The sequence below is a fragment of the Dromaius novaehollandiae genome, chromosome 8 (assembly GCF_036370855.1).
Source record: "Dromaius novaehollandiae isolate bDroNov1 chromosome 8, bDroNov1.hap1, whole genome shotgun sequence".
Lineage (NCBI taxonomy): Eukaryota > Metazoa > Chordata > Aves > Casuariiformes > Dromaiidae > Dromaius > Dromaius novaehollandiae.
In genome coordinates, this window is record NC_088105.1 from 23,340,427 (window position 1) to 23,367,977 (window position 27,551).

Genomic DNA, 27,551 nt, shown 5'->3' on the forward strand with positions numbered 1-27,551 from the left:
ATGGCACCACACACGTGGTGTCAGGCTTGAATGTCTTGATTCCTAAGTTCTTTGGGGAGGGAGCTCTGCATCTATACCGTCGTAGCCGAGCAGTCCTCACGGTCCTTAGTGTTCTCTCGCTTTAGTGCTCTCCGGTCCGGGTGGTGGATTGTATGGGTCAGCAAGTTGTGCGGTAGGCACCTTTTTTTAATTGGGTAACATGTGAGATCAGATTCATTGCTGGCTTAATGCTACCAGCTCCAGTGGAATTATGCCGGGGTGAATCCTTCTCATTCTCATTTTCACAAGGGAGCTAAAACTGCTGGTTCATCAGTCTGATTCTCTGTAGAGTGTGGGTAAGATCATTAATGCCAGTGCATTTGCAACTATGTATTTAGATCAAATAAGCAAAAGGTTGTTTTTAGAATTAGTTTGGTGAGTGTTTCCTGTAGCCTTGGAAATGAACTCCAGTCCTTGCACACCTGGTAAATGCCAGCACAGCTGCCGGGCAGTTCAGTCTCTTCCCTGAGGACTGAATTGCACCCTTTCCCAGCAGCAGCCCAGGAAGAGAGGGCTTCCCCTCCCCACGGGGTCTCCTGCATTGCGGCCCAGCTGCTCTCTGCTGTGTGGCCGTCGGCAGGGCCATCAGCACGGCCGTCTTGCTCACCTCGCGATGGAGCCACTCGAGCGGTGAGGCGAGGGCCGGGCCCTGCCGCAGCAGCAAACGTTGGCGCCGACCTGACACCAGGGAGAAAACTTGGTGCGTCTCTGGCAAGGGCTGCGAGAATGCAGTAGGTTGGAGCTCTTCAGGAGGAAAGGCAAGTGTGTGGGTATGAGTGTTTGTAGCTGTTTCCTTAATTGCATTGCACTTTTCCTGAAGATCTCTGTGATGTTTCTGTTTCAAAGAACTTCTCTCTCATTGCTGGGGTGAGTTTTAAAAGAAATAGGTGCTTACCTTGTGCTGACAAATGAAAAATATGCATTTGAGAACCTCCCCAGAAGGGAAACCATGGGGTCTCATATGTTTATAGGAACTTTGTTATGCAGTTATTTGATTTATGAGTGTGAATACATAACCCTTTGAGCAAATTACCTTCAGGCAGTAATACCGTGTGCACATATTTTGCCTTTCTTGGAAAAATCAGCAAACTCTCAGAAACTGTTGGCTCCCTAAAGCTGTACATTGCAATCTACTATAGCTGACTTTACACCAAATCTCTAACACTCACGATGTTTAAAGAGAATAGCAGAAATACCCCCAAAATGGATAAAATAGGTGTTCCATTTTGAATTCATAATCCCTGCCTGAAGAATATATTTTTTCCTATCATCTAAAGAAAAAAAATCAGCACGGGATACCCCCTGCCCCCCAAGCCACTGATTAACACTTTTCAAAGGTGATGCAGTACTAGATCTGACCATTTAAGGTGGTTTCATGAGTTATCCTTGACTGAATTCTTTTACAGACAGTGTATTAGCATTATTTTTGTCAAGTGAATTGCAGTGGAAATTCTAAATCTCTTATGCTGGATAGTATCCATCAGCAAAATGTTAAAATAAGTTTGTTCCTATGAATTCTTTTCAAAGATTCAAAGTGTTTGTAGGGAGAAGTGATAAAAAGACATACAAATGTTCATATTTCTGTTCTAATTTTTTTTATGCTTTCTACTAATTACCTTCATATTTGCAGCTAAGTAATCAATTAAGATGTCATGAATCCTCCTTTAGTGCATCACTCGTAAGTCAGAATGGCTCCTTATATGGTCTGGGGTTAAAATTGATTTTTTTTTTCCTTTGGTTTTACTGAACAGCTGTCTTAGCCTGGGCAGTGTAACTTGATACAACACAGCATATTTTGTCCTGGTGTATTAGCACAGATTTGTAATGGCTGTTTTGGAAAATGTGCCATGAATTTATCTCAAGGCCTTCACACTGGAATAGTTAATTCAACCTTACAAATCCTTGGCACTTGACTTTCATCTTTCATAACAAAACTCAGTGTCTGTGATTTGATGCCTTGAAGTCAGCAAAACAAAATGGTACTTTAACAGCCGTGTTTACTTTGATCAGTTTTCAACATTTGTGCCCTTGCCTTTCACGTAGTACAAATTGCTTTAGCAGAGCAATGGGGCAGGAGCCCACAGACTGTTTTTGTAGTTGGTTACTGTGGTGATACTGAGCCTTCCTTGAACCTCTGATCTCCAGGGAAACAGAAACCTCGGCAGCTGGCTTAACCTTGTTGCTATCGTATGGATCTGCTAGAGACCTTAAAGGAACTTTCTGCAAACCGTGGACGCTGGTGGTAACCCTGAGTACCTACAAAGGTGGCTCGCTAAGTACTGCCTGCACAAGTCTGATGGACATCTCACCTATGAAGCACAGTATCTTTTTAAAGTCTCACTTAAAACCCCTTTTTCTAAACTATGACCAAGCTGTTTGTATTCCTCACAAGTTAGTCATGTGTTGCTTGGAGGAGTCTGTGGGTGCCAAAGGAGAGCGAGGTCAGCAGAGCTGAGCCTGGAGGAGCAGCTTGCTCGGACAAGCAGCACTTCTGAAGCCGCATCTTACTGAAAGAACCATTGCTTAAAAGCACGACCAGAAAGTCTGGCCTAACTCTCGATTGCACAATAAAAGTTTTGGCTACGCAACAGCTCAGTAATCATATGAGACCTTCACAAGGGGGAAGGGATGTGTTGGACCGCACTGACTGACTTTCCTGTAGTGTTGCTATGCTGCTCTCCGCTTGGTCAATGGTTAAAGCCCTCTACATGGTTTAAAAATAACATGGACTGAGCAATTGCTTGGTGAATGGACTTGGTGACCTAAAAGATCTTAAGTCCATTTAATGAATCTGGTTTTACTTTCTTTGGTATCGTTTGACTCAGCTGCTGATGTAGAGCTGCCTGAGATGAGAAAGACTTTGATTGAGGTAGTAGGTTGCTGAGAAGTACAAAACGTGTGTATTTTATAAATTTATTTAAAGCTGTAAGAATGGGTGGCGAATGTCTCTTTTTAGGATACCTTATAAAAATTTTTCCATGGGAGGTTCAGAAAGATAGTGAATTTTACCACTGCCTTCAGAGGGTTCAGAGTTTCGTGCCATGTCTTCATATCTAGCTGTACCGAGCTGAACATACATAGGACTGACTTCTGTTGGGGTTTCTGGGCAAAACGTCCCATAAATATTTAATAATACGGTTTCTGCCAGTGAAAATACAAAAAGAAAGAAAGGGAAAACTTCTAGTTAGCTCTTCTGCTATTAATTAGAAACACTTTGTTTAGTGGTTTGAAGTGATCCAATACCTTTCTATTAACTTATGCCATGCTTAAAAGGTGCTATGCACTGTCTAGACATTTAGGAAAGGATGTGCCTTGAAGAGCTCACAAACTAAGATGAGACAGAGGAAAAATGTGGCTGGGGGATGGGGAACAACCACTAAAGATTCAGCTAATACCAGCTTTAACTACATCTCCAGTGGGGCACTGGAGCAGAGATGGCTTTTTGAGGAGGGATATCCCTGTATGGTGAGGACCTTTGCAGTGCTGCGGGAGGCGGCAGTCATGCCGGCCGTTGGCAGAGGGGCAAGAAGGTGGGAGGACGAACATGACAGCAGAGCCAGAGGGGACCTGCCGCACTAAAGGAGCTGGCATGATTGCAATTGCTGCTTATGCTCATGTTTGTTACAAGCTTTTAGCATCTCTGTGTCCTGGTAAGCCTCTCAGTCTCTACCGTAGGAATGGAAGAGGAATTCAGATACCTCCATTGCAGAGTCAAGGTCGAGGCTCTTCCCTCGGCTCTGTAACTCAAACTGCTGTCCTCCATACAGAAAAACCTCTCACCTTGCTGGCGAGGTGTTTTAACCATGCCCATCTTACTTGGGCTGGGGTTACTCCGTGAGAGCCTGCTGGCTGCTATCGTGCAAGGTAAAATCCAGATGCTTTGAAGCAAGGATGTTAGCAAAAATCTCTTGAGTGCTAGTAATCCCCCCCAAAGTCTGCTGTAAATCTTTCCAAGGACCAGGAAAAGTCTCCTGTAATACATACCACTTTTCCGTATCATTGTGTGCAGATGATGATGGTCAGGGTAATCCCAAATATTAGGTGGGGGTGTGGTTACACTATGGTGGGGGACTGTTACTTTTGTGGGGCCTTGCAGTGGGAACCATCACATTTGGGCTAGGCTGCCCCGGGTGCTTGTCACCAGAGCTAGCTCTGCAGCAAAAACGAATTATGAGTAGTATGGTGACCAAGGCAGTCCTGAGCAGTTGAGCAGCTGTGTGGGCTTTTTCATCTGAAAAAGCTGAGCTGGTGCTGAGGACTCGTTAATTGATGGAGTATAGTGACAGGGGCTGCTGCAGAAGCATGTGCCTGTTCACTGTATTCTTTTTTGAGTTTGGAGCTAGGGATATGAATTGCACATAAGGATTTTGCTGTCTTGCTCATGAACAAAATCATGTTTATTCCGATAACTTTCACAAAAACACTTAATTTACTTATGAGAAAATTTTTTTTTAATGTTTTAAAGTCCTGTGACTTTTCCTAAGGATCAGTCTGCACTCTTCACATAGAAATGAAGGAAAAATTTATTACTTGATATAACTTTCCCTGTGTCCTCAAATTCCAGCCAAAAGTATGGATAGGTATGAAGCTGGGATATCACCATTTTTGAAGAAAACTTGCACTTTGATTATTTACCTTTTATTTATTATTTTTTTTATATTTTAATTCCTGAAGTCTAAAGAAATAGCAACTGAGAAATCTAATGGTATATCCAGTTGCAAAGAGTCTCTGATTTTCTCACTTAAATAGTATTTTTTCTCTTTATGCTCTCTTCTGTGACAAAATTAACAAGCAAAAATCTTCATAAAGTCTAAAGCATCTGTCTTGTTGGATGGATGTTGGCTTTGAATAGACTTGTCTGAGATCAGTTGAAATGGAGATACTTTTCCATTTTCATATTACCCAAAGGACTTGGCCCTACTCTTTCTAAGATGAATTTTTTTGTGTTATTTTTTTCTTAATTTCTTTTTGTAATAAATATCAGAGATTTTGAATAGCAAGAATTTTTCAAATTTCTGATAGAAGCATCTTCTTTAAATTAAGTTGGCATTCTAATAAAAACACCACCAGGATGCAAACCCAAATTTAGTGCCCCCATTGGCCTCTGTGAGAGGATTGCTATTGATTTTCTATTTTTAGTTATTTAAGTACATAAGCCTATATTATACCTTATTTCGTCAATATTTACAATATCTATTTTACTTAACAAGAAAAAGCTACACAAAGTAAATTGGATCAGAATAAGCCAGTTATCATTTATGGATGAAGATGTGGATATAGGCACACATGATGAGAGATAACACATTTAATTTCCACTGCACTTAGTGTAGTCTATTTTCTCTTGGACGCTTTGAAGTTTAGAGGCTTTAAAACCAAATGCATTTTATGCCATTTGGAGCTGAAAAAATAACAGAATAACATGTGAACTCATGTTTGCCAGATCAGTATTGCAAAGGATACGACTTGGCTACTTTGGTAAATTTAGATTGCAGTATTTTTATTGCTTTGTAAGAAAACTATTACATAACACCAGAACAAGGTAATTATATTTAATAGCTTAAACAGCTCATTACTAATTAGCCATGATTATAGCTGAAAAACCGCAAGAATTAATGGAAGCTTTTTAACAGTAGAGAATTTAATAGCAGTTCTAAACACCTTTTTCTTTCCACATTCATCGCCCTCCATTTCTAGAGACAACAACAAAGTGGGAGCCCTGTAAAATAAAGAATTTTATCTTTTCCTTCACTTTCAGCTAACAGACTTACTCTGGCTTTATAGCCTGACACTTTAAAGCAGCTTTTATGACTAAGATCATGACTGTTCGACATACGAAGTCTTTGTCATCTTGTCAGCATTCGGAGAGCTAATGCCCGGCCGCCCTCTCAGAGGAGGTATTCTGTTCTTTTGAGGCAGTCAGTGGAAAGAAATGCTGTCCCTGGAAGATGTGGTAATCTGTGGTACTCAGTGTTTGCTTTTGGAAATGCACAAATACAAATAAGCCTCCTGGTGAGAGAGACGGAGCGCTTGGAAGTGTGACTGCGTTTCCTTGGAAAATGCAGGTGCTGAGCACTTCTGCAGTCCGATTCAGCGCTACCCGGTGCACGCTGTCCTCGGAAAAGCAGAAGCTATTTATTTAATCCAAGCATATGAAGGCTCAGCCAAGTGACAGTAAAATCTCTCTTAAAGAGCATATGGGGTACTCCTACGTCTTTCTGGGTTTATTCATAGAAATCAAGGCAAATCGGGAAAAGAAAGTTTAAAGAGATGACTCTGCATGGTGGAAGGTGCCGTCCGTGAGCAGCAGGTGCCTCCCCCGGCCCGTTCGGGAAGCGAGTCCTCGCGCAGCAGAGGGTCCGCCGTGCTGCCCGGGCCCTCTTTGTATTGAGAGAGTTCAGCTGGAGCCAGCTCCCCGGGCTGGGCCGCTTCCTTCCCCTCAGCCCCCGCCGAGAGCCTCCCTCCGAGCGTCCCTCCCGCCGCTGCTCTTTGCAGCTGGGGCCGGCAGCCGCCTGGGCCCTCGCGGCCCTGGCCCCGCTCCCGCACGCTGCGGGGTGGCAGGAGGCCCTGCGCGCTGTGGGAGAAGCTGTAGCCGTGTGAGATAGGGAAAGCAGATGCTCGTGATGGATCTTGCCACGCAGTTATAATTCGGTGCTTTTTTTGTTTCTTTGGGTGGGAGTGTCTTGTTTTGTTTTGTTTTTCTAATGTGGAATTATTCTTGCAATATCAGTTTTCCAACAAGTTTTAATCAAGCATAAGAAAAGTGAAAATAACGATGTCCTCAGTGCTTCCTCACGTGTGTTTATAGGGATTTGCTATGGTGATTTAAGCTGGCATAATTAAATACACTATGCAATGAGTACATTTAAAGATGGGTGTAATCAGGTAAATTCTGCATGTAACCCTCTGCTTGCTGATCGGTGGTGCGCTGAGTAACCCAGCACGTTGTTTGCCAGCTTCTCAAAAGGCGTAAGTAGCAGAAAACCCTTATTACTGCTCCTCCACTGCCTTATTACCACTCCTCCAGGTGTCTGTCAGACTTGGGGGTCCTAGGTATGACTTTTGCTTTACAGTGAAAGTGAACTTTTCACTTTTGGGGGAAAAAATATAAAGCTAACTCTTTCTTTTGAAAAGATTGTCAACTATAATGGATACCAAATACTCAGTTGGTTGGTATCTAGCTATTGTCTGGTCAGTTTGCCAAATGAATCTCCATTTACTTTAATAGTAAACTACCTGGTGTGTTCCCCTATATAAGAATAATGCAATAAGCACCATGTAGTGACTTCAGTGTCTCAGATTTCCTTTCAAATTCTGGAGTAGGAGGCAAATTCATTCTAAATTGCCTGTATGCTCATTTATATGTGCCACCACTCAAAACTGTGGTTGTGCTCATATTTACTCCCTTAATCTCTTTTTTAGAAAGCATTATAATGTACTCTTTTTCAGAGGATCTGCCTGCAACTGTAGTGGTTAGACACAAACTTGCCTGCGTAGCATGTGTGGGGGTATATAATGGGGTATATGGTATCTTGACTATATTCCTGATGCTTTTTTTTTTTTATAAAAATGGATGAACTGTCAAGCCAAATGCTGTCTGCTTATAAAGCTTATTAGCTACTGCAGAAAATACTGTGATTTCAGTCAGCAGGTGTTGTGTTGTGTGTTAAAAGATGAGAGAAAGGGATCTCTTTCTTCCTTAAGGCTAGAGTTTTGCCCATCATCAGCCCCTTTCTAGGAGGGCAGCACTGAGCTATGCAGGACTGGGCAGTGCTTCCAGAAAAATCAAACTGGTTGTTTAAAAGTCGCCGCTAACAAGTTCTCCTTGTTCTGTCCACTTTCCTGGGTGCTGCCTTGCTCAGCCTGAGCTTGGTTATCAGCCTCCTCCTGCTGCCTCTCCAGCTCAGGCCTGTAAGCCCCTGGCCCTTTCTCTGCTCCTCTGCCCCTCCTCGTCGCTGTCTAAAGAGGTTGTCCTTGCTAGTTTGTCCCCGAGGGTGCCATGTGCGTAGACAGCTGCTAAGGAATAGAAGTCTTTATTATCACTTGCATAAAGAATGAGACTTTCATCCCAAAATGCCCAACTATATTACGAATGCTTTTCCGTTTTGTTTACTGGCTGATCTTCCTCAGCTCTTTTTTACAGGTCACCCATGGTTATTCCTGTCTGGTTACTCTCCTCCTTTCTGTCCACTGCCTTGGCTTGATACCCAAGTCCTTCCTATGTGATGCTTTCTGTCCCTGAAGATGGGCATTTTCTTTCCTTAATACGCCAAGATTTCTTTTGGAATTCCTTCCATAGGCGAGCGTAAGGTTAGCTTGTGTTTCTGGATTTGTTCCTCCTGTTTTTTGTTTGGTTGGTTTTATTTATTTTGCAGGTTAGATTTATACTCCAATAGCATCAGCAGATGAGGGTTGTACTGCAAGCCAGCTTTGTAGGCTACCATCTAGAGACTAGAAATCTAAGTTGTCTTTGCAATTCCTTTTATCTCCTTGTTCTCCAGCTCTCAGCTTAGTGGTTTGACCTTTTACATAAGCTATTTTTCATCAGCGTTTGCCAAGGCTTTCTTAAACACTTTAGCAGTGCTTTACAAGTGCAGAGCACAAATGTTAACTATTTCATTCTGTATCTGTGTTCTGTTGATCTTTTTTTGAATTATTATTATTTTTTTTTGAAGTAGAGTAACTCAAACTTTGGTCAGGAGGTCTAAATACTGGAAGCGTTAATATACATAAAAATGACCTCTGATTCATTGTTTCAAATTCCACTTTGGTTTTGAAACTCACAAAGAAGTGTTCATGTATTTTTGTATTTCTCCGTAGGTCACCTTACATTTGAATCCAATTTCATCAGTGCATATTCACCAGAAGCCGCTGGTGTTCCTTCTCAACTCTCCGTTGCCTCTAGTCTGGAAGATAAAAACAGAAAGACTGGCACCTGGAATCCGAAGATTGTTTTTTGTAAGTATACAGAGTCCTCTGACCTGCTCTATATCATAGCTACTTGTCGTACAAGACGTAGAGTTAATAGCATTCATTTGGAAAATTTTTAAACATACATTAAAAAAAAAAGTTAACAGGAGGTCAAGTTTCAGTGTAGGGCTCTGGGGAGCAGTTAGGTGGCAGGGAAAAGCAGTTTGAAAAAGTATGCAATTATTTGTTATGTGAATTCAAAGAGAAGAAACTAAAACTCCTTTTTTAGAATTTACATATTGTGTAGTTATTAACACTAGCAGCAATTCAAGTCTGAAAAACAGTGTGGATGTAACAGATTTGGCAGTCATGATTAGAAGTTTGATACTACTGTAATGCAAAAAACCTTAAAGGAAATATGGGTAGATGCTAGTTGTGTGGTCCATGACCAAAACAAAAGTCTGTATGTATTAAGCTCCATATGTGCAGTGCAAGGTTTATGTCTCTAATGAAGATCCATCTATTGAAATGACCGAGCTAAGTTCAAAATGATGTCATTTTTGTTTCTCAGAAAGCCTGGAGCACTGCTTATAATGTAGGATCCAAATATTACCTAGTATTTGTAAATCATGTCCTTACAGTTTGCCAGGACATTCAAGTTTGCTATTTGTAGTGAAACAGACAAGTTGTTTGGATTAAATTTTTAATGTGTGACATCATGTCTAATCATGAGTCGTCTTTATTAGAGTTGCTGCTTTTACTATATTCAACTCTAATTGCAGAACTACACTTGATTATTTTTAGCTATATCCTTATAGGGTTTAATTTTGCTCTCCCAGCACAGCTGATAGAGGCAGGCAAGACTGCCTCTGCAATACCCGATGGGAGCTTAACGGTGTCACTACCTCACCAGAAGGGGAAGATGGTCCGTGCTGCAGCATTATCACATAGGGAAGGGACACTTCTCTCTCAGGTGACCTCATGAGGTGGTGATGCTGTTAAGTGCACCAAGAGTCCCATCGCTCACAGGACACCAAAAGTTTTCTGGGATTGTTCTTATTTTTCTTCTAATCAGGGTACAAGAGTAGGAGTACCCTTGATATTTTCAACTTTGAAGGACTTCATCCGGTTTCCAGTGCAGTTTGTTTGATTGGTGTCAAAAGCATGGGCTTGATCTCTAGCTTGATAGGTATTTACAATCTCAGGTTTTCTCATTATTGTGTAAGAGACTCTTGCAAGAAAACCAGTGCATGTCAGATCTGCTCAGAAAATGACTGAGGAACAAGATGAACAGGATGATGAGAGTTCTCACTCTTCTCCTAGCCAGAAGAAACAGCACCTTTCACCATTTAATCAAGTCTTGGTCCTACAATTACTACATCATCGTTCCCATTCCATATTAGCTAATTCATTTTCAGCTATTTCTCCCCCTCTCCTCTTTTCCTACTGTATTTCCTTTTGTGGTCTGGACCCCTCACCCTTGCCTTGCCTGGCCTCTGGAGTGAAGCGGTGCTCTGCTGAGGGCCATCCGTTTACATGCAGCAGACTGCTCTGGTGTTCAGACTGCGGTTGTGCTGGGCTTGCTTGGTTTGGCTCAGCAGGGCTTCAGCAGGCTGCATTAAGCCATAGGAACAATAGGAATGTGCCTAAGGCCTCAGCTGCCAAAGCTGCATGATAAGCTAAGTGTTCGCTTCAGAAAACTGTTTCCCGCTCTACAAAAAACAGGGTACAAAAACAGGCTTGAAAACGTGAACAGCAGCAGTCACCTTTCGTGCCAAAGTCATTTGAGCTCCAGTGCTTCCACAGCAGACCTGGGCATGGACACAGCTGGAAGGGGTGGGCTGTCTCTCAGGTGGGGCAGCAGTCCCTGATAGATCCTTTGGTTTGGTTTTTCCATTGGTGGGACTCAAATATCTCCCTTCAGTGCTCTGCCTGGTAAGGACTGGAAGCTGTGGTGTCTTACCTCCTCCCAGCACGCACTTGTGGCGCTGGAATAACGCTGCTAGCAATTAGCTGGGTAAATACAAGATCTTGCCTTTCTGTTGCAAGGAATGAACTAGGTCTCAATGTTGACTTGTTCCTAATTGTGGTTAAACATCTGAATAGTTCTATGTGGCAGTTTCAGATCTCTAGAGGTGTCAGGTAATTCATGTTCTTCCTTCCACAGTATAAAAAAGAAAAATAGAAACCTTAACAAAGAGCTTCCAAAACAAGATTCCAGAACCAAAAAACATCAGGGTACTGATCCACTATTACCTGTCCCAGTTTAATCCCTACAGTTGCTCTCTTACCAGCATTTCATGTATTCTCTGTTCTCTCTTTAAAAGATTTTTTTTTTCCCACCAAACATAACGTAGCTCCGTTCTATTATCTGGGCCCTTTCCATTTTTGCTGTGTTCAGTTTCTCAGTAGCTGTCATGGATCGGGATAGTAGGCCACAAGGTTACAGACTAAATGACTTAAATTGTAATGATCGTCCGTTGCCTTTCCACAGTTTCACTCTGTCTGCTCACAAAGACAGATACATTATTTTCCAAACAGTTTGCTGGAGAAAGGCAAAAAATTATGCAGCACAGAAACCTATAGGTAATACTAAGGAAGTTCTAGCAAAACCTGTGGGCAAATGCAACACACCAAAAAGAAATGGATGAGCTTTGGTTTTGCAGTACGGATGTTTATGTCTATGTTAGGCCATGCCAGGTTGCAATCACTTGGACTGCCTCTGGACGAAGCCCAATTTGGGCTGCAGAATAAGGGTTCTCATTTCCAGGTGAGTCATGGAGCAGATGGACATACTGTTTCTACTCCAGTTGCGGAGAGACTCCTTGCTTCCTTGCCAGAGCCTTCAGTAAGTTTCAGAGAATTAAGCGTACAAGTGTAAATCACAGTTCCAAGGGTGCAGAGTGCAGAACTTGTTTGCTGGCCTTTGTTGTTTGAAAATACTTTGGCTTATACATGTACTTCTGCAGCTCTGTCTTGTTCAGTCTTCTTGATTTCATAGCCAAGCCAGAAAACAGAATATTCTGAATCATAAAAGATTTCATATTTTTTTAAAAAAACTTTTTTAATGTCCATGAATTATATGTTCAAAACAGAAATCTGTGTCACACATACCATAGGAGTGTCATAACTATTGTGTCTGTCTCTATGGAAGCCTTAGGCTGGATAATCACTGACTTCCCAGCTTTTCTCTTTCAGACTTTTCATCCAATAGGTTCACCTAGTCACAATTTTATTAATGTACTGTATTTAAAGTCTGAATTATACTGCTTTATTGGTTGATCCCTAGTTAGAGAAGTAGTGTAAAGAGGTTCATTGTCAACTTCTGGGACTCATTGGTGATAAGCAAAATATCTCTAGAATTCACCACATCAAAGTCACTAATTAAAGGGTCATGTAACCATTTAGTGAAGTCCTAGTTATTTATTTCTTTGGATTACTAGCTATTAAATTTTTTTCCATGTGAAGCATTGTCAGGTTATTACAGGGAAGTATGTTTCAATAAATTAAATTACAAGTTAATTATATACAAAGATTCAAGGTTATTTCTGACAAAGACAACTCTTGTACATAAGCAGATGATACATCAGAGCACTCTAAAGCACTGTTAGTGCTGTTGTACAAGTGGAGAAACTAAGGCACACTGAGATTAAATGATGCTTATGTTGCAGAAGAGGGTAGAGTCAGGGCTGTTGATGCACAATGTCCTCATTCGCAGGATGATCTGCTGCCTTTGGTCTGTGAAGTCACTGTTTCAGTTCTCACTGCAATGGTTTGGATCAAGACTGCAAAACTAAGCAGCACTAAATTGCTTTTTCTAAAGGAAGGGATTAAAGCATTTAAAGCTCGGGTCAGCACATCTCCAAAAGACCAGGAAAACACGTGGTAGTGCTGAATAGTTCTGGAGTTTAACTTCTTACCATACAGCTAAAGCTGAGATTTTTGCCTTTGGCCTGGTCCTCCATTAGGCAGATGTTTAAAATGAACGGGGGAGAAAATCCAGTCTTTGTGAATATAATTCCAGTATAGAAAGAAGCACAAAATACAGGGTTTTTTAATGTCATGTTTTGTAGAGTTTTGTCAAACACGTGGCAGTGAATGGAAGCAAGGTGATACCAAATGACAGTACTTGGGAGGAAGCTGTCTGAGGCAGTGCCCTGGGTGCTACACTGAAGTGAGGAGTTTCTTGCTTGTCCATTGCTTTGCTGTGCTATGCTGTCATTTTGCTTCTTTGTGCTTTTTCCCCCTGTCTATAAACCAGAGAGACCATTAGTAAACAGTTTGAACAACAACAACAAAAAAGTTTGCATCTTGATTAAAAAAAAAAAAAAAAAAGGCTTAAGAAATCTATATCCTGATTATTTTGTTGCTTTGTTCTGGTGTCTCACAGTAATACCAATGCAGTTCTTGAATCCACTCTTAGCATTTAGTAACATGCGGTATAGAATAGAGAGGGCCACCCGGGGCACATCATGTAGAGAGGGCAGCGGCAGTAAAATGGAAGAAGTACAACATGGGGACGTGCTGCATAACATCTAGTCAGAAGTGACCCAGTCGGGGTTATACAACTGTAATGCTTTATTTCTGTTGGATGTACATAATAGTACTTCAGTGCCATGTAAAAAGATAAGGAGGCCAGATATTTTTTAATAGCACGAAAGGTTTATTTTCTATACTACGGCTAGTAATTTTTTGTGCTTTTTATACTTTAAAAAAAAAAAGGGGGGGGGGGAGAGAAAACAGAGATACTATTCCTGAGCTTTGACTGCAAATATAGCTGTCTTCTCTGAGGTTACCAGGGAAAGAGCAGCAGGATGGAGAGTGATTGTTGAAGTTGTGGCACAGTGTCAAAAAAGGTGAATTTCTGTATGCAAATCACAAAAAAGAATATATGTGACTTCTGTTTAGTATAGTGATAACACTGCATTTGGCATAGCCTGGGTTGTTTTCAAAGAGACTGCATGAGTTATATATATCTTGATGGGTTAAGTAGGTGGTACTGGGAAAATTATTGCGATTTTGATAAAGAAGGTCTTGAGTTTGTTCTCATCGTGTCAAAAATAAATATACCTATGTATAATGGTATTTCAATCCCAAAATATCTGAAATGGCTTAGTACGTAAACTTTGCCTGACCTATGTAACCAAAAATTACCACTTTAATTAGAGATGTATCTAGTCATATTAGTCCGATTGGATATATTTACATGTCATAAAAATATAGCAGAGTTTGAGGGTCACCTTTTCTGTTCAGAAGTTCCTGGGCTGGAAGATCAGCCCCCTCGTCGCTCAGCGGAGCAGTGCGTGGGTGGGAAAGTCTGCTCCGTGCAGCAAGGGGGCTATCTAGCACCTCTGCTAAATACTTTTTCCTGAGCAGGATATAAATGCCCAAATTATATTGGAAGTGGGGGAGTGGGAGATGGAGTTAAAATACATCTTTACCAGTGATTAAACTGGTAGGTTTTGACAGGTCTCAATTTTACATAAGCTAGGCAACACCTGTGGAAAATGCTTTTACTTGTGATGGTGTTACAGTTCAGTCTTGCCTAAAAACCTTGCCAGATCTCCTGTCCACCACCTCTCCTTAAGTTTCTGTATAACAAAATAATCCCCTCCCTCCCCCCTCAAGTCATTATTTTTTTCCTTCCCCAAAAAGCATTTTATTGCAAACATGTCTTGGCAAAAAACCAAAAGACTTATGAAACTGCCCAGAAAGAGGGTTTCACAGGTGCTGCTCAGCTCGTGAATTCTTCCTGCAGAACTGGTAGCTTCCTCCATTGCTTGTGTAGCCTAGCAATTTCCTTCCTGGGCGAGTGAAACTAGTGAGAAGATGGACCCAGTCATCTGTGATTTGCTGACAGCAATCACTGCTAGAATAAATCTTAAAAACAAAACAAAACAAAACAAACAAACAAACAAACAAAAAACCTTAAATATCTACATATGTGACTTTGTAATATTTAACTAAAGATGTGATGCTTCAGTCTTTCTGTGAGGTTGGTTATTCAAGTAATTGAATGAGCAAGAGCTGCAGATAAGAAAGTGCTTGTGCAAGTGAATAGCCTTACTCACAAGAACCCCTTTAACACGACTGATTATGTGCATCAAGTTAGTAAAATGGAGGCAGGGATAAGGAAGCAACAGCAGTAATAATGAATGCAAAACCAGATGATGTGCTCTTGGCTTGAGATTTTAAAAGAAAAAAAACCTTTAATCAAAAAAATCAGTTATAGGATAAAGAGTTTAATTATTAGTCATCTATGTATTTCTGAGAAGAAGAAAAAAATTCTTATTTCAGCCAAAAGCTGGTTTATTCCTTTCACTTCACGAAAATATGGTTCACATATTTTGGGTCTCTGCCACCAAACCACAGGCTGTTCTACGGTTTGCACTAGATTTTGGATGACTGACAAAACTCACTGAAAAACAAGTGCTATTTGTTTTCCTGTGCCTAGTATTTAACGGGAAATCAGGAGGCTAAATTTCCAATCACTTGTTAAACAGGCCCAGATGTGAACAGAGTGCTCTGCTAGGAGAAGAGTGAGGAAGGATAGGAAATGCATGACTAGTGATAAACTCAGTATAAATAGTGACCTTTCACTATTCCAAGTGAAACGCAGTAGATTTTCAGTGTTGTGTAACAGTGTGAAGAGGAATTTAAAAGGACACTTACATCTCTATAGAATACTCGGTTTGTTTTTTGTTTTAATCTTTGTCCTACTCAGAAGCTGGAAATAATCCTGTAGTTGCCCTTTTCCACTTGGCAGAGTCCATGTTCCTTCCCCCCCGCCCCGCACCATTTCCTTGCCTTTTGAAAGAATGTGAAAATAACATTAAGTGTCTAATTAAAAGCTGTGTTTACTAAACAAAAACTCTTATTATGTTTTTTCACAATAGAAAATTTCCCTGTAGACTTTGTCACGTGGCCTGATTCAACTCCCTCCAAAATACTGCTTTTATGAAGTCTATGTAATTGGGACTTCACTCCCAGAAATATCAGAGGGAGCTTAGGCTACTTACGTTCCTGGCAATAGAGCAGAAGGAACTTTGTCAGGAGTAGGGATGGTAGAAAATGACAGGGTGGTAAATACATGTTTGAAAGAGATGCATTGTCCACGTTCCGTAAAAACAGATTTAAGATTTACAATAACTCTAGTAAGGCATCTTTAAATATCCCTTTTTCATTCAAAACTTGCTTCATGAAGGCGTTACGGAAGAGAAGTGATATTTTTGGCTTATGAAGCAAGATGTAGTGTATAAAGCAAATATGCAGTGTATGGTAAAAAAAAAAAAAAGTCTATATGTGGTAGTGTGGTGTCCCAAAATAGTGATTTTTTTTTTTTAATGGTACATAGGCATCTTTTGCTTGCATTGTAACCACTCTGGTCTTGGATAGAAGTGTTTCAAAAATGCCGGCTTGGTGGTACCATGGCAGATTTCAGAAGCAGCACAGTTGGTCAGTGTGCCTCAGTTCTCCTTTCAGGAGACCATCAAATTCTGGTTTTGAGTCAATTAAAGCACTTTTTTATAGCCTAGTCTGTTATCAGATAGCTCCTATTAGCTCTCCCTCGAATTCCTTTAGTCCCAGGTGATTTAAGCCGTTTTTCCAAACTCGGGCCTTATTGCTTGGTGTTTTGTTAAGCGTCTAGGGCTGCCTGCACAGGTCCCTGCTCCAGCCAAAGCTTTCTGTTGGTAGTGTGGACAGGCCAGGTCTGGACACTGCGGCCTCTCGGGGGTCTTACGTTGGTCAGTCTCGTTGCTGCCAGCGAATGACCCCGAATGCTCCTCTTCCTTGCGGTTCCTCCCAGAGCACAGCCAGACCACTTCCAGAGGGAAGGAGGCTGGTAGTTAGGAAAACCATTGTCTCGCCACTCCATACGTGCTGCTTGGGCTGTATGTTAAACCAAGTCACCAGAGCTTGGAAAGAAATACCTGGCTGTGAATTAGAGGGTGAAGTATGTTCCCAGAGCCTTTTTGCCATAGACTGAAGGGCCCGAAGCGGTTATCTGTGATGACCTTCTCTCATCTGTCTGGTCACGGCTCCTTCCCTTCTTTACTTGCTTCCCTAAACTGGGGGTTAGCTAGTGGAAGTTTACAGAAGCAAGCTTGGCCAGACTGCTGGTGCTAGTGACGTGGAGGTAATAAATCACAACAGGTTGTGTTACTGAGTCATTGATTCCAGTGGAAACTATAGCTGCAATTGCATAGATATGCTTTAATTCTCCCCTTCTCATCTTCCCACTAAATTAAATCTAACCTGGAACAGAATCACTGAAAAGGCTTCTGCTGCCTTATTTTGTTCATGTCAACTGAATGCATTATACTGATTCCGTTAAGATTATGTTAGCTTAATATGAGCTGAGTGGACAATTAGCTGTGTATGATTAATACAGATAAACTGCTGCCAACAGCCCTGAACTTTGGGGATAGATTTCCCCTCTGCGTGGATTTTTTGTCATTCTAGTGACTGCTCTATGGGAGTTCTGAAAACTGCACTCGCTTTGCAGTGCTGTCAACTGTAATGGAAAATCCCAGCATTTTCTTTTTAGACACATGTAAATGTGTAAGAGCGATCCATGAAATTATGCTTTCATTCTGAGAAAGTGCTGAGCAGTGTTAATTCCTATCAAGGTCTTTGGTAGTTGGGGAACTCGCCATCCCCTAGGAAGTAGAATTAAAATCAGCAGATAAGAAATGCTGATTCTTTTATACCTTTGTTTTCAAAAATGTGAAAAATGGAAGTGGAATTTTGTGATAACTGTAAGTGGTCTTGAGAACACTAAACTGAAAATGAAAAATGAACACTAAACTGAAAATGAAAAACTTTACTACTACATGAAGGTATCTTATCTCTGTGGCTGGTAAGGACTATGCAAAACTGTTAGATGATTCACAGATGTGTGACACATTTATGTTGCATCTAATTTCAAAAGCAGCATGTTTCTTAACCATCTACCAAACAGAATTGTTCTCTTGGTGATTGTTGCACGTTGTGTGTGAGGATTTATGAACAACGAAGGAGATACTTTGAGATTCAGAGTACCTAATATTTCTCTATTCATGTTTTACCTTTTCTCTTAAAGGGACCAAAGCATATCAATGTGTATTATGAAAAACGCTAGCTGAATCCCAACAGCATGTGTGGGATTCACTTTTCTGAAAGTTGCTTCAATTTTTTGTGTTTTACTCTGAGCGGATTTACTCCCCTCTTACAAGTTCTGCTGCAGGTCTGATATTACACAGCTCAGGTAAAAATATGAAGAATGTTTCTTTTCTGCTCATCTACTTGCCTCAGTCTCGGCTTTCTGGCTTGTCGTTTGTGCTGGAGGGGCCTTGGTGGGTAGTGGTGGAGCTGGTGCTGTGAGGCAGGGGGTGATCCGTAGGCAGGGGGTGGTGGTGCTGCGTAGCTGCGGGCTGTCCACGTTGGTATCGAGTCATCTCCTCCCAACCTCTCTAGGCTCACCAGTGAGGTTGCTTCTTTCTTCAGTATTCCGAGTGATAACTACATTAAATACTTAAAATGTCATAAGGCGAACAAAGTAATTTTTCTTTTAATCTGACTCATCAGGGATATTAAAGGAGAGAAGGAAATAGGTAAAATAAGAAACAGAAGGGCTAGGTTCAGTGTTTGCAGTGTTCCTGCACACCAGCCTGTGTATTTGAGACCAGTGGTGGCTGGTTCTGAGGGCTTTTGCTTCTGAGGAATGGTAACCTATGCCCGTTGGCTCTCATCTGCCAGGTACCATGGCAGCGTTGCAATGGCAATTTTTGTAAGACTGGAAAGTTTTCTTGAGAGCTAGGAAGGCCATATAAAGGGACTCTCATATGAAGATAATTGCAATCCCCATTTCCCCCAGTGGCCAGCAAGCTTTACCTGGCTAGTCGTGTGCATAATAAGAGTATGTCCCTAAACACGGTCTGTTCTGTGGCAGAACGCTCAGCTTCGCAATAGCAAGTTTTCAAAATACTGTATTTGATACTCGCTTTCTCTAACTGCAGAAAGAGCCTCTCGATCTGCGCTTCTTGCTACGGTTAGTGTCCGTGGCCAGTGCCTTTTGGGCCTGCAAGCTGGTTCTCCCGAGTCTCGGTCGGGCTCGGAGGTTTCCTCGTGCAACCTCCGCCGCGCGGCAGGGCGCGCGGGTGAGCTCGGCAGCGGCGGCTGGTGCCTGCGCAGTCATTCCGAACGTCCTCACAACAACAGGAAGAAATAGAGCTGGGGCACTTTTTCCACTCTGCAACCTCCGAAAGTAACCACTAAAGGAGATGAAGCGAGGAGATAAGAGTGGATGGGGCAGCAGTTTCCTCATCAGCCGGTAGGCTCTGTAACGCTCAGAGAAAACCTGTAGATGTGTTCCTGAACGTATAAAACGCTTTTTGGTTCAAGTGCTCTGGCATGCGCCGAGTACTCTGCAGAAAGAGCTGCTTTTGGTTTGTTCTGAAGAGTAAGTAGTTAACGTTCAAGGCAGGTGTTGAAACAAAGTGACGGTTGCCTTTTTTGGAAGAGTCAGTTGAATTCTTTCCAGAGAAAATAACGTGCTTGGCTCACTTAACGTTGCCTTAGGTCCTTGTAGTAAAAATCCCAACATTGGCAGGCGCAGCAGGCTCTGCACTCCTTTTTAAAATGTGCAGTGGAACCAGCATTTCAGATGCAGATCTCAGTGTGTGATTAAAAAATAAATGATGATCAGCTTCGTATTTCTTTAAAGGTGCTTACGATATCATCATTTAATGAGGGTGTTTGTGCCAGACTTTGTGGTTGCTCTGCTTTCTGTCTATGAGCTTCTCCCTGCTACGGGAGTACCTTTGGGGTTCGCTGGTAGGACTTTGCTTGCAGGAAGCCGGTTATCATGCCACGGAATAGTGCAGAATGTTTTTAAGTTTTAATTAATAATAAACGGAAAAAGAGTGTATTCTGAGGAAGAAAGCTGCTATGTTAACAGAAATTTAACCATCTCACATACCAAGTGGAAAAATGCAATGAAAATGCGTTATTGTACACTAATGCATTTCTCACGTCAGTATTCAGGAGGATTATTGTGTTTTTCTCACGTTTTCCTCAAATGTTTTAAAGGGTTACACTAGTACTTCCTTACTCTCTGTGAGTGACTGTAAAAAAAAAAAAATACCAGGAACGTTATGAAACAGCGTACATGAAAAGCAATTGCTGTAGTTCTCAAATACACTGTGTGGCATATTTGAAGTTGTTAAGGAGTTTTGGTCACTGAGAGTGGAATGACAGCATGTATTGAATATCCCTGCAAAGTAATTGATTAAATCCTTAAATTCTGCAACCTTTATGCACAAGGGATTTTCCTAGTTATGCCAGGGCTGTACGAAGGTGTCCCGTGTAGCTGCTGAGTGCGCTAGCTCAGATGCAAAGACAGCGCAGCTAAGCGGTGCCCCGCGCCCGTGCCCCGTCGCGTGCTGCCTCCGCTGCGTACCCCTCACCCCGGGCTTGTGCGCGCGGTCAGACTGAACCTGTGCTAGGAGCTAACCTGAGCTAGAGGTGCCCCATAAAATCAATTCATAGTATAACTACATTTAACTAGTGGAATTACAAAGTGAATGCTACTTGCTAAGTAGTACTTCTTAAAGATATCCGTGTGGCTAGCTTTTCCCAGTATCCCCTCTGAGGGGAGTGGATTTTCCTTAGTGGACTCCACCAGCAGTGAGCATCTCTGAAAAGCCAAGCCGCAGCTGTTAGATGTGTAGTGAATGCAGTACAACGGTATCTCACCGCTTACCTCCCTAAGAGGCAGAGTTTGCTTCCTTATTTGAGAAGTGCGGTAATGTGGTGTATTCTCTTACATTGAATAAAGTCTCTTTTTTTTCCCCAATTAAAGGAAATGTTTTATGGTAGTCAGATGAAAAACAACAACAAAAAAGGAAGATCATTCAGAATTGAAACAGATGTTACGTTAAACTTTGAAAACTCTTCTGGCAAAAGCATAAAGAATTCCTAAGCACTTTTCTGTGACAGGTCTAGTCAAATTGAACTCTGAATTACATGGGTCTCCTCTTAGAGGAGGGTATGTGCTATGCGCATGATAAATGCGAACGTAATAGCTGGAGGCATGGGGAAGAGCTTTGAAGTTCTTTCTGTATGTCAGTGGCATAATTTATATGTCTACTTTGACAAATATTTGTATATGCTAAATAAACTAATATAGAGCATTGTGAAATAGTGCTATTAACAATAGTCCCGGGGAGGTAATGGTTGGTTGCTTTTAGTTAATTTTATGTAATTGGAGCCTGACTTCAGATAATCCCTGTTATTTCATTCCTATTAGTATATTTTGTTGTTTAAAATGTTGGATGCATACTTAGGACCGTTATTTTGTAATGTGTGTAAATAATATTCAGGACCAGTTAGAAAATGTTATGGTGTATTTTTCATGGGTCTGATGAACATGATTGTTAGTTTTGGATTTTTAATTCAAGAAAAAATATACTTTTGTTCCATTGAAGAATGGAGTAGTCTGGGTTACAGTAGAAAGCCTTGGCATTGCAGCAATATTTATGAGTACTTGTATATCCTCTTGCTGCAGGTTTCTGTCTAACTTGTGCTCTGGTGCAAGACCTAATACACCCTCCTCTCCCCTGCCCTGCTTCTTGATGTGCTGTACTGTCATTTCTACCTACACAGAAAATAGCACGCTGAATGTGGGAGCTGGGTCCCTCCCCTCATATTTATACAGGCTCTTGGAGGCTGAAATGAAGACACTTTTCTCTCTCTACCTGCTCTGGGATACCGAGAAGCATGTCTATATCCACCATTGAGGGAAAGTGAGGTCGGTCTTCTGCAGCTGTTAAACCCTGAGAAGGAGGAGGAGAGCCACACAGTGCCTTGGACGTCTTCCCAGGCTGCTCTAGGGATGGTGCAAGAATAGAGTACTGCCCCTGGAGTCTTGTCTACTGCAACAGCCTGGGAGTAGGGGTTGTGTGTTGTATCTGTGCAAGCACTGGTCGTGTGCTACTGCAGGAAATACAGGATTCCTACTTTGACCGCTTGCTTGGGACCTCCTGAGAGCTGGCATGGGTTCAGAAAGTGCTAGCCACATCCCTCTGCAGGAACAGGATATCAAGAAGGTTGATGTTGGGCTGATCTTCCTTTGCAGTAAATCCAAAATGACCAGTTTATCTGCCAAGACCAATGCAAGCTGAAGCAAGTGCCAGTCTGAAGGGGAATCTGAGCCTGTGCCCTCTTCTTCTCTTGAATGGTGCTATTGCCACTCCAATGGATTTGAAAATCTTAGGATTTCCCATAAATCCTGTTGCACTTGTACTTGCCATTATTCTGATCATTTTAAACAATGTGTTAGGTTTCCCCATCAAAACCTCAGTTAATATACTCTTTATAAAGATTTTTCTCAAGTTGTATGATTCATCTGCTTTGTGTTAGACCAAAGGATTTCCTTGTTTCCTGTAAATAAAGCAACAGTAAATATTTTCCCTTTCTCTTAGCCTTTCCCTTTCCTTACTCTGTATTTCTCTGTAAGTCTTTGTCTCTTGAAAACTCATGTTCTTTCTGGTTTGGGAGTTACTTCAGTAGTTCCCAGGTTCATTGAGCTTCACTTCCTTCTTTCCTCTCAGCTATTTGGTCCACATTATTCTTACTTCCTCTTATCTTATTAGAGGCTTACAGCACTGCCTTTATTCAGTTACCATGTGTTGTATCCCAGCTAGGCTGATTGGTTGGAAACCTTATGCTATTTAAAACATTTACTTTAAAAAAAAAAAAAAAAAAAACTTTTTAAAGGAATCATACACATGTCAAAATATACAAAATTTAGGCATTGATGGCAAATAGGCTGTAATTATCTTCAGTGAATGCATTCTGGTGGGACAGATTATATTGCTTAAATGTTCTACCTGTCTATGCAGATAAATGTATCACACTAAAAATATGTTTTTATTCCCATCAGGTATCTTTAGGTTCCGTTGTTCAGTTTGAGAAAGGAAATTTCTCCTTGTCAGCAGAAACAGAAGAAAAGCTTTTTCCTGAGAAAAATGAACATCTGCTACAGTGGGCCCAAAAGGAATATGGAGCAGTCACATCTTTCACTGAACTCAAAATATCAAGAAACATCTATATCAAAGTAGGAGAAGGTAAAAAATTAACAGAATTGATTGATGGTTCTAGATGGTAAGATTAAGTCTTGTTAGAGTAGTATTTCACATTTGTATTTTAATCATTAAACATAACTCTCATGTTCCAAGTGATGTGATATGAAAGGGAGAGGCAGGGAAAGAAGAGCAAGTCTAAAGAATAGAGCCTGAATTTAGGCAGCTTTCAATGGATTCTGGGGCCCTAATTTTATGCTCATAAACGTGGATGCAGAATCATTGGCCAGAATCCTACAGAAGTCAAATAATTCAAAAGTTTCACCTTCTAAAATGAATAAATTGGTCATGGTGATGGACTGGGTGGCTTCATGTAAAGGGCTGAGGTCTAAAAAGACCTGAGTTATGGTTTTTTTCCCAGTATTTCCTTGTACAAGGATCCAGACTACTTTGAGCGAAGAATCGTCTTCCTCACCAAGATAAGTAGCCACAGTCTAATGTCCCTCTGTATTTTCATCACAAGGAGCAAGATTTCCTGTGCCTGTGAGCTGCATGCCAAATTCCTCAGGTGGCTATGAGCCACGGGATATATGCCATGCACCATGGGGAGCTGATAGCAGGAGAAGCTCTGGTTGCAGGTGGGAGATGACGGCAATTCCTCAGGGATCTCACAGGCCCAAATTAGGGTAGGGCTGGGCTGGCTGTGCAGCTGAGTGATAGCAGAGCAACTGAACAATGTGAGCCTCTGCAGCCCTTTCTGGCTCTTGCTTTCCCTCAGCCGGTCGTGTTACAGTTTCTGCATGTGAGTTGCACTTGAACTGTTCTTAAACTGCAGATACATCATACAGGATGACTGGGGGTGAATTTTTTCTTTTTCATAAATATGGGACACTTAAAAATTCCAATGTTCTTTACATAACAGCCTGCAATTCACTGTTCTTTTAGTGCTCTGAAGAAGTTGTCCAAGTTTAGAGTAAAGCAAACATAGTTACCTAAAGCAGGGTGAATAAAGGCTGATAAAAGCGAGCCAGGAGTGTGCTGCATTGCAGCTAGGGGTCCAGCTATTTTGAAACTAGTTGTTGAGTCTCGAGAAGTTAGTGATGTGAACAACGGAAATCAGTGGGACATTCCAAGAACATCCACCAAGTGCTGGTGGGCTCAGTGGCCTGTCTTACTTAGTAGTGCTTCAGCCCCTGAATAGCTGTACAAGTTAGTTACCAAAAAAAAAAAAACAAAAAAAAGGTCTGCCGTGGAAAAAACTTTCCTAACCACCTGTATGTGATCATTTGATTTCCTGAAGCATGAGGCTTGCCCCTGAGAACATGCCTGTGTTGGTTTTATCCAAAACCTGCTAAATTCGTGCAGGATTCCCCTCCGTGATTTTTGTTCTACTTGGCACCACTCTTGGGTTTTAATGCCAGAGGATCATTCAGAAATATATTTATTAGCTTATTAAAGTGCTCTTGGAACATATGCATGGGAGTAGTGGTCTCTGTGTTGCAGAGATGAACATTCAATTAGATATGTCAAAAAAACAGATTAAATTTTGTTTGTTGATTTGCACATCTCCAGTCAAACTAAGCAGTTAAATATCTGAGAGCTTTGCATCATCCTTAGTGTGGTAAAACACAATTTAGTTAGGAGTAAGCACACAAAATGGAACTTGGCAAGCAACCAAAATAGACAGTTTCTGAGAAAGCGCCTACAAATTAGCTGAACTGTAACCATATTTGATTTTGATTTAAATTCTTGGCAGAAGAATGAATATGTGTGGGGATTATGCATGTGTTGAGGGGTGGGGAGAGGGTCAGTTCTTGAACTGCAGCAGTTGTACAAGAAGGAGTTCTACAAAAAACACATGGGACATGGACTTGACGTACATCGCTGCAGAATGAACAACGTAACCACTAAATTCTGTGAAAGGCAGCAAATGCTGATGGACACTTCAGGCTTTTGATACAAGTATCACACTACTCAAGTGCCTTAGTCGGGTACCCTCAGCTTCCACTCTGTAACTCATGGGTAATATTACCCACCATCTGTAGCTTCCCTGATTGTGCTATTGGTGGTCACATGGAGTAGTGCCTTGCTGTGTGGCTGATACAGATTTGAATGGCGCTGTTCACATAGTTATCTCCACTTCAGCTTCACTCAAGTTATAAAAATCTAAAACTGGAAGATCTAACAGTTTAGAAGCTCAGGCTACAGCTGAATACAGCAAACAAGATCCAAAGAGGGATGATCTTTCATAGACTAAAACTGCATCTGATGCCATGGGTTTCCGAGAGCACTTTTGAAGCTACAAATGAAAGGCGGGTGAGTGAGGGATGGGAGTGTAGGAAACGGGGTCAGGGCTCGGTCCATCTGAAGGATGCAGAGTCCATCTGTCAAGAGTAAGAAGAACGGCTCATCAGACACCGTAGAGGTGAGGAGCGTCGTGAAAGCTTAAACAGGCCAGAAGGAGGGGTCTGAGCACGGGACCCATGAAGTGGGGTTCTCCTCCTTGCTTTGGTTTGTGCAGTAAATGAGATGGCAAAGAAGTTGCTGTGATAATTATCATCAGAGTCTGCAAACTTGGACTGCTCCCGGTGAAAGTGGTCTTGGTGCACGTTTCAATCAGCCGAAGTCATTTTAATTCCTCTTGCTTCAATAAGGTACCATTAAACGAGTCAAAAAGACTTATCAGTTAACTAAATGTTATCTAACTACCTGGTACCACCAGATGAAATCTAGGGCAGATGTGATGGCCTGGAGAGAGCTTAATTTCAATATATTTCTGAACTAAATGAGAAAAAAAACTATTTGACCATAACAATACTAGGCTGAAAAATAGCATACCAAAGTGCAAATAATATTCCACGTATAATCTGTTTACAAACTGTAACACTGCGCTCTTGTCCTGGGAGAAGTTTAAGCTTTAGCCCTGATGCTGAGTTTGTATCCTGTATGTGCTGGCGTATGTATTCTGCGCTGCACAGCAAATGTTTGGTTTGAAAGTTGTAGGTTATTGCTTTGTGCCATATTGTGGCTTTTAGTTGTCGGGCCTGCGGCTGCCCCACCTCGCCTGCCCAAAGTGAGTGCCCCGGGGAGCTTCACCCTTCCCTACGAAGAGAGACCGTGGCAGCTTTCCTGCTAGGGCTTCTGCCATACCTCTAGGTTTCCTGTGGTGCCATTTTAAAGTTGAGATTCTGATCTCCTTAATACTAAAGGCTAGTAACCTTCAAGCTACACTTGAGAAAAAAACCCAGCCACCGAGTGGCAGAGGAAAATCCCGGACACCTCACTCAGCCCCAGCTCAGGCTTCGAAAGGCAAGCTCCCCTTGGATGGGATTTTTATTGCCGAATTAATCTGTTGTTGCCAAAGGCGTCTGTCTTGGAGAGTGACACCTGATTAACGGCTCTCATTTTCACAAAAATCTGATGATTTTAAGCTGGGATACTCAAACTCCATCCAATTTAGCCAAGAACCTGTGGGCGACACCTAATTTGTGCAGAACAGCGCAGATGGTGTCTGTCCCCGTCTTTAAAATGGAGGTGCTGCCAGCAGAAACTACAGATCCCAGTGTGCAGTACGCTGTCTTGGTTCAAGCAGCCTGGCGTGCCCTGAAGGGAAGGGCTGCTGCCAGCTGCTTTGCAGCCCTCCGTTGGGTGCCGGCGGGGGGACGGTGTGCCAAGACATCTGCCTGGTCTGAGCAAAGCCCCTAATCTGACATTATTCCAGGCATACCTCGTGTCAAATTCCATACTGGTAGTGCTTGGAGATGAAGAGAACTGCAGGGTCCATAAATTGACTATTTGCTGACTGTTTTAATAAACTTTCTAATTGGTTACAGACACTTGCAGCCCGTTTCCAAAGTAAGTAAATTGAAAACTAAACTTAAAAAAAAAAAAAAAAAAAAAAAAAAAAAAAAAAAAAAGTATAGTGACCAAAGAAAAGGGAAATGGATCTCCTTTCCTCTTCTGTTACAGCCAGGGTCTCGGTAGCTGGCACTGACAGGAGGGAATACTTTTGGGGGGGGGTAAATGTGCGTGTCAAGTAGCCAGGGACAGAGAGTTGCAGTGAGCCGCAGAGCAGAAGCGTGCTGTTGAGCAGAGGCCCCGTCCGGGGAGCGGCGGCGCTGGTGGTGGCAGGAGATGTGCTGCTTTGGGGCTTGCAGAGTCATCTAATGAAGACACCAGGAGCAGGAATCGAGCTCGCAGCAGTGGTTAATGATAGCACACGTGGCAATTACCCACAAACTACTCTGAGGCTATTATTTTATGGCGTGACACGTTTTGCAGTGCTGCAGCTGAGAATTAAGTACCTGTTATCTTATTGTGTACGTAAGTGTATATACATTTATAAATTTAACTTCAGTATAGATCATTTGGGATCATTTTCCATTCTCTGCTCTTGTGGGAGGAGTTGGCGGGGCTGCAGCTGCATTCAAGGCTAATCTGGCAGGGCACATACCAGATGTTAGGGGAGGGCTTTTTTGGGCAGTATGAGTATAGCTTCATATAGCTTTCACAGATTCTCCAGAGAAGAAAGTGAGGTTAATA

The 27,551-nt window shown here is 41.9% G+C and overlaps 1 protein-coding gene across 2 annotated transcripts in view; it reads left to right on the forward strand.

Moving 5' to 3' along the window:
* The window catches only part of TGFBR3 (transforming growth factor beta receptor 3), a 128,927-nt gene that overhangs the window by 65,478 nt on the left and 35,898 nt on the right, over window positions 1-27,551 (forward strand). For both annotated transcript variants that reach the window (XM_064515926.1, XM_064515927.1), the window contains exons 4-5: window positions 8,857-8,994; window positions 22,871-23,054. In XM_064515926.1, coding sequence (XP_064371996.1) covers window positions 8,857-8,994; window positions 22,871-23,054 — 322 coding nt within the window. The remainder of the gene's footprint in view (window positions 1-8,856; window positions 8,995-22,870; window positions 23,055-27,551) is intronic.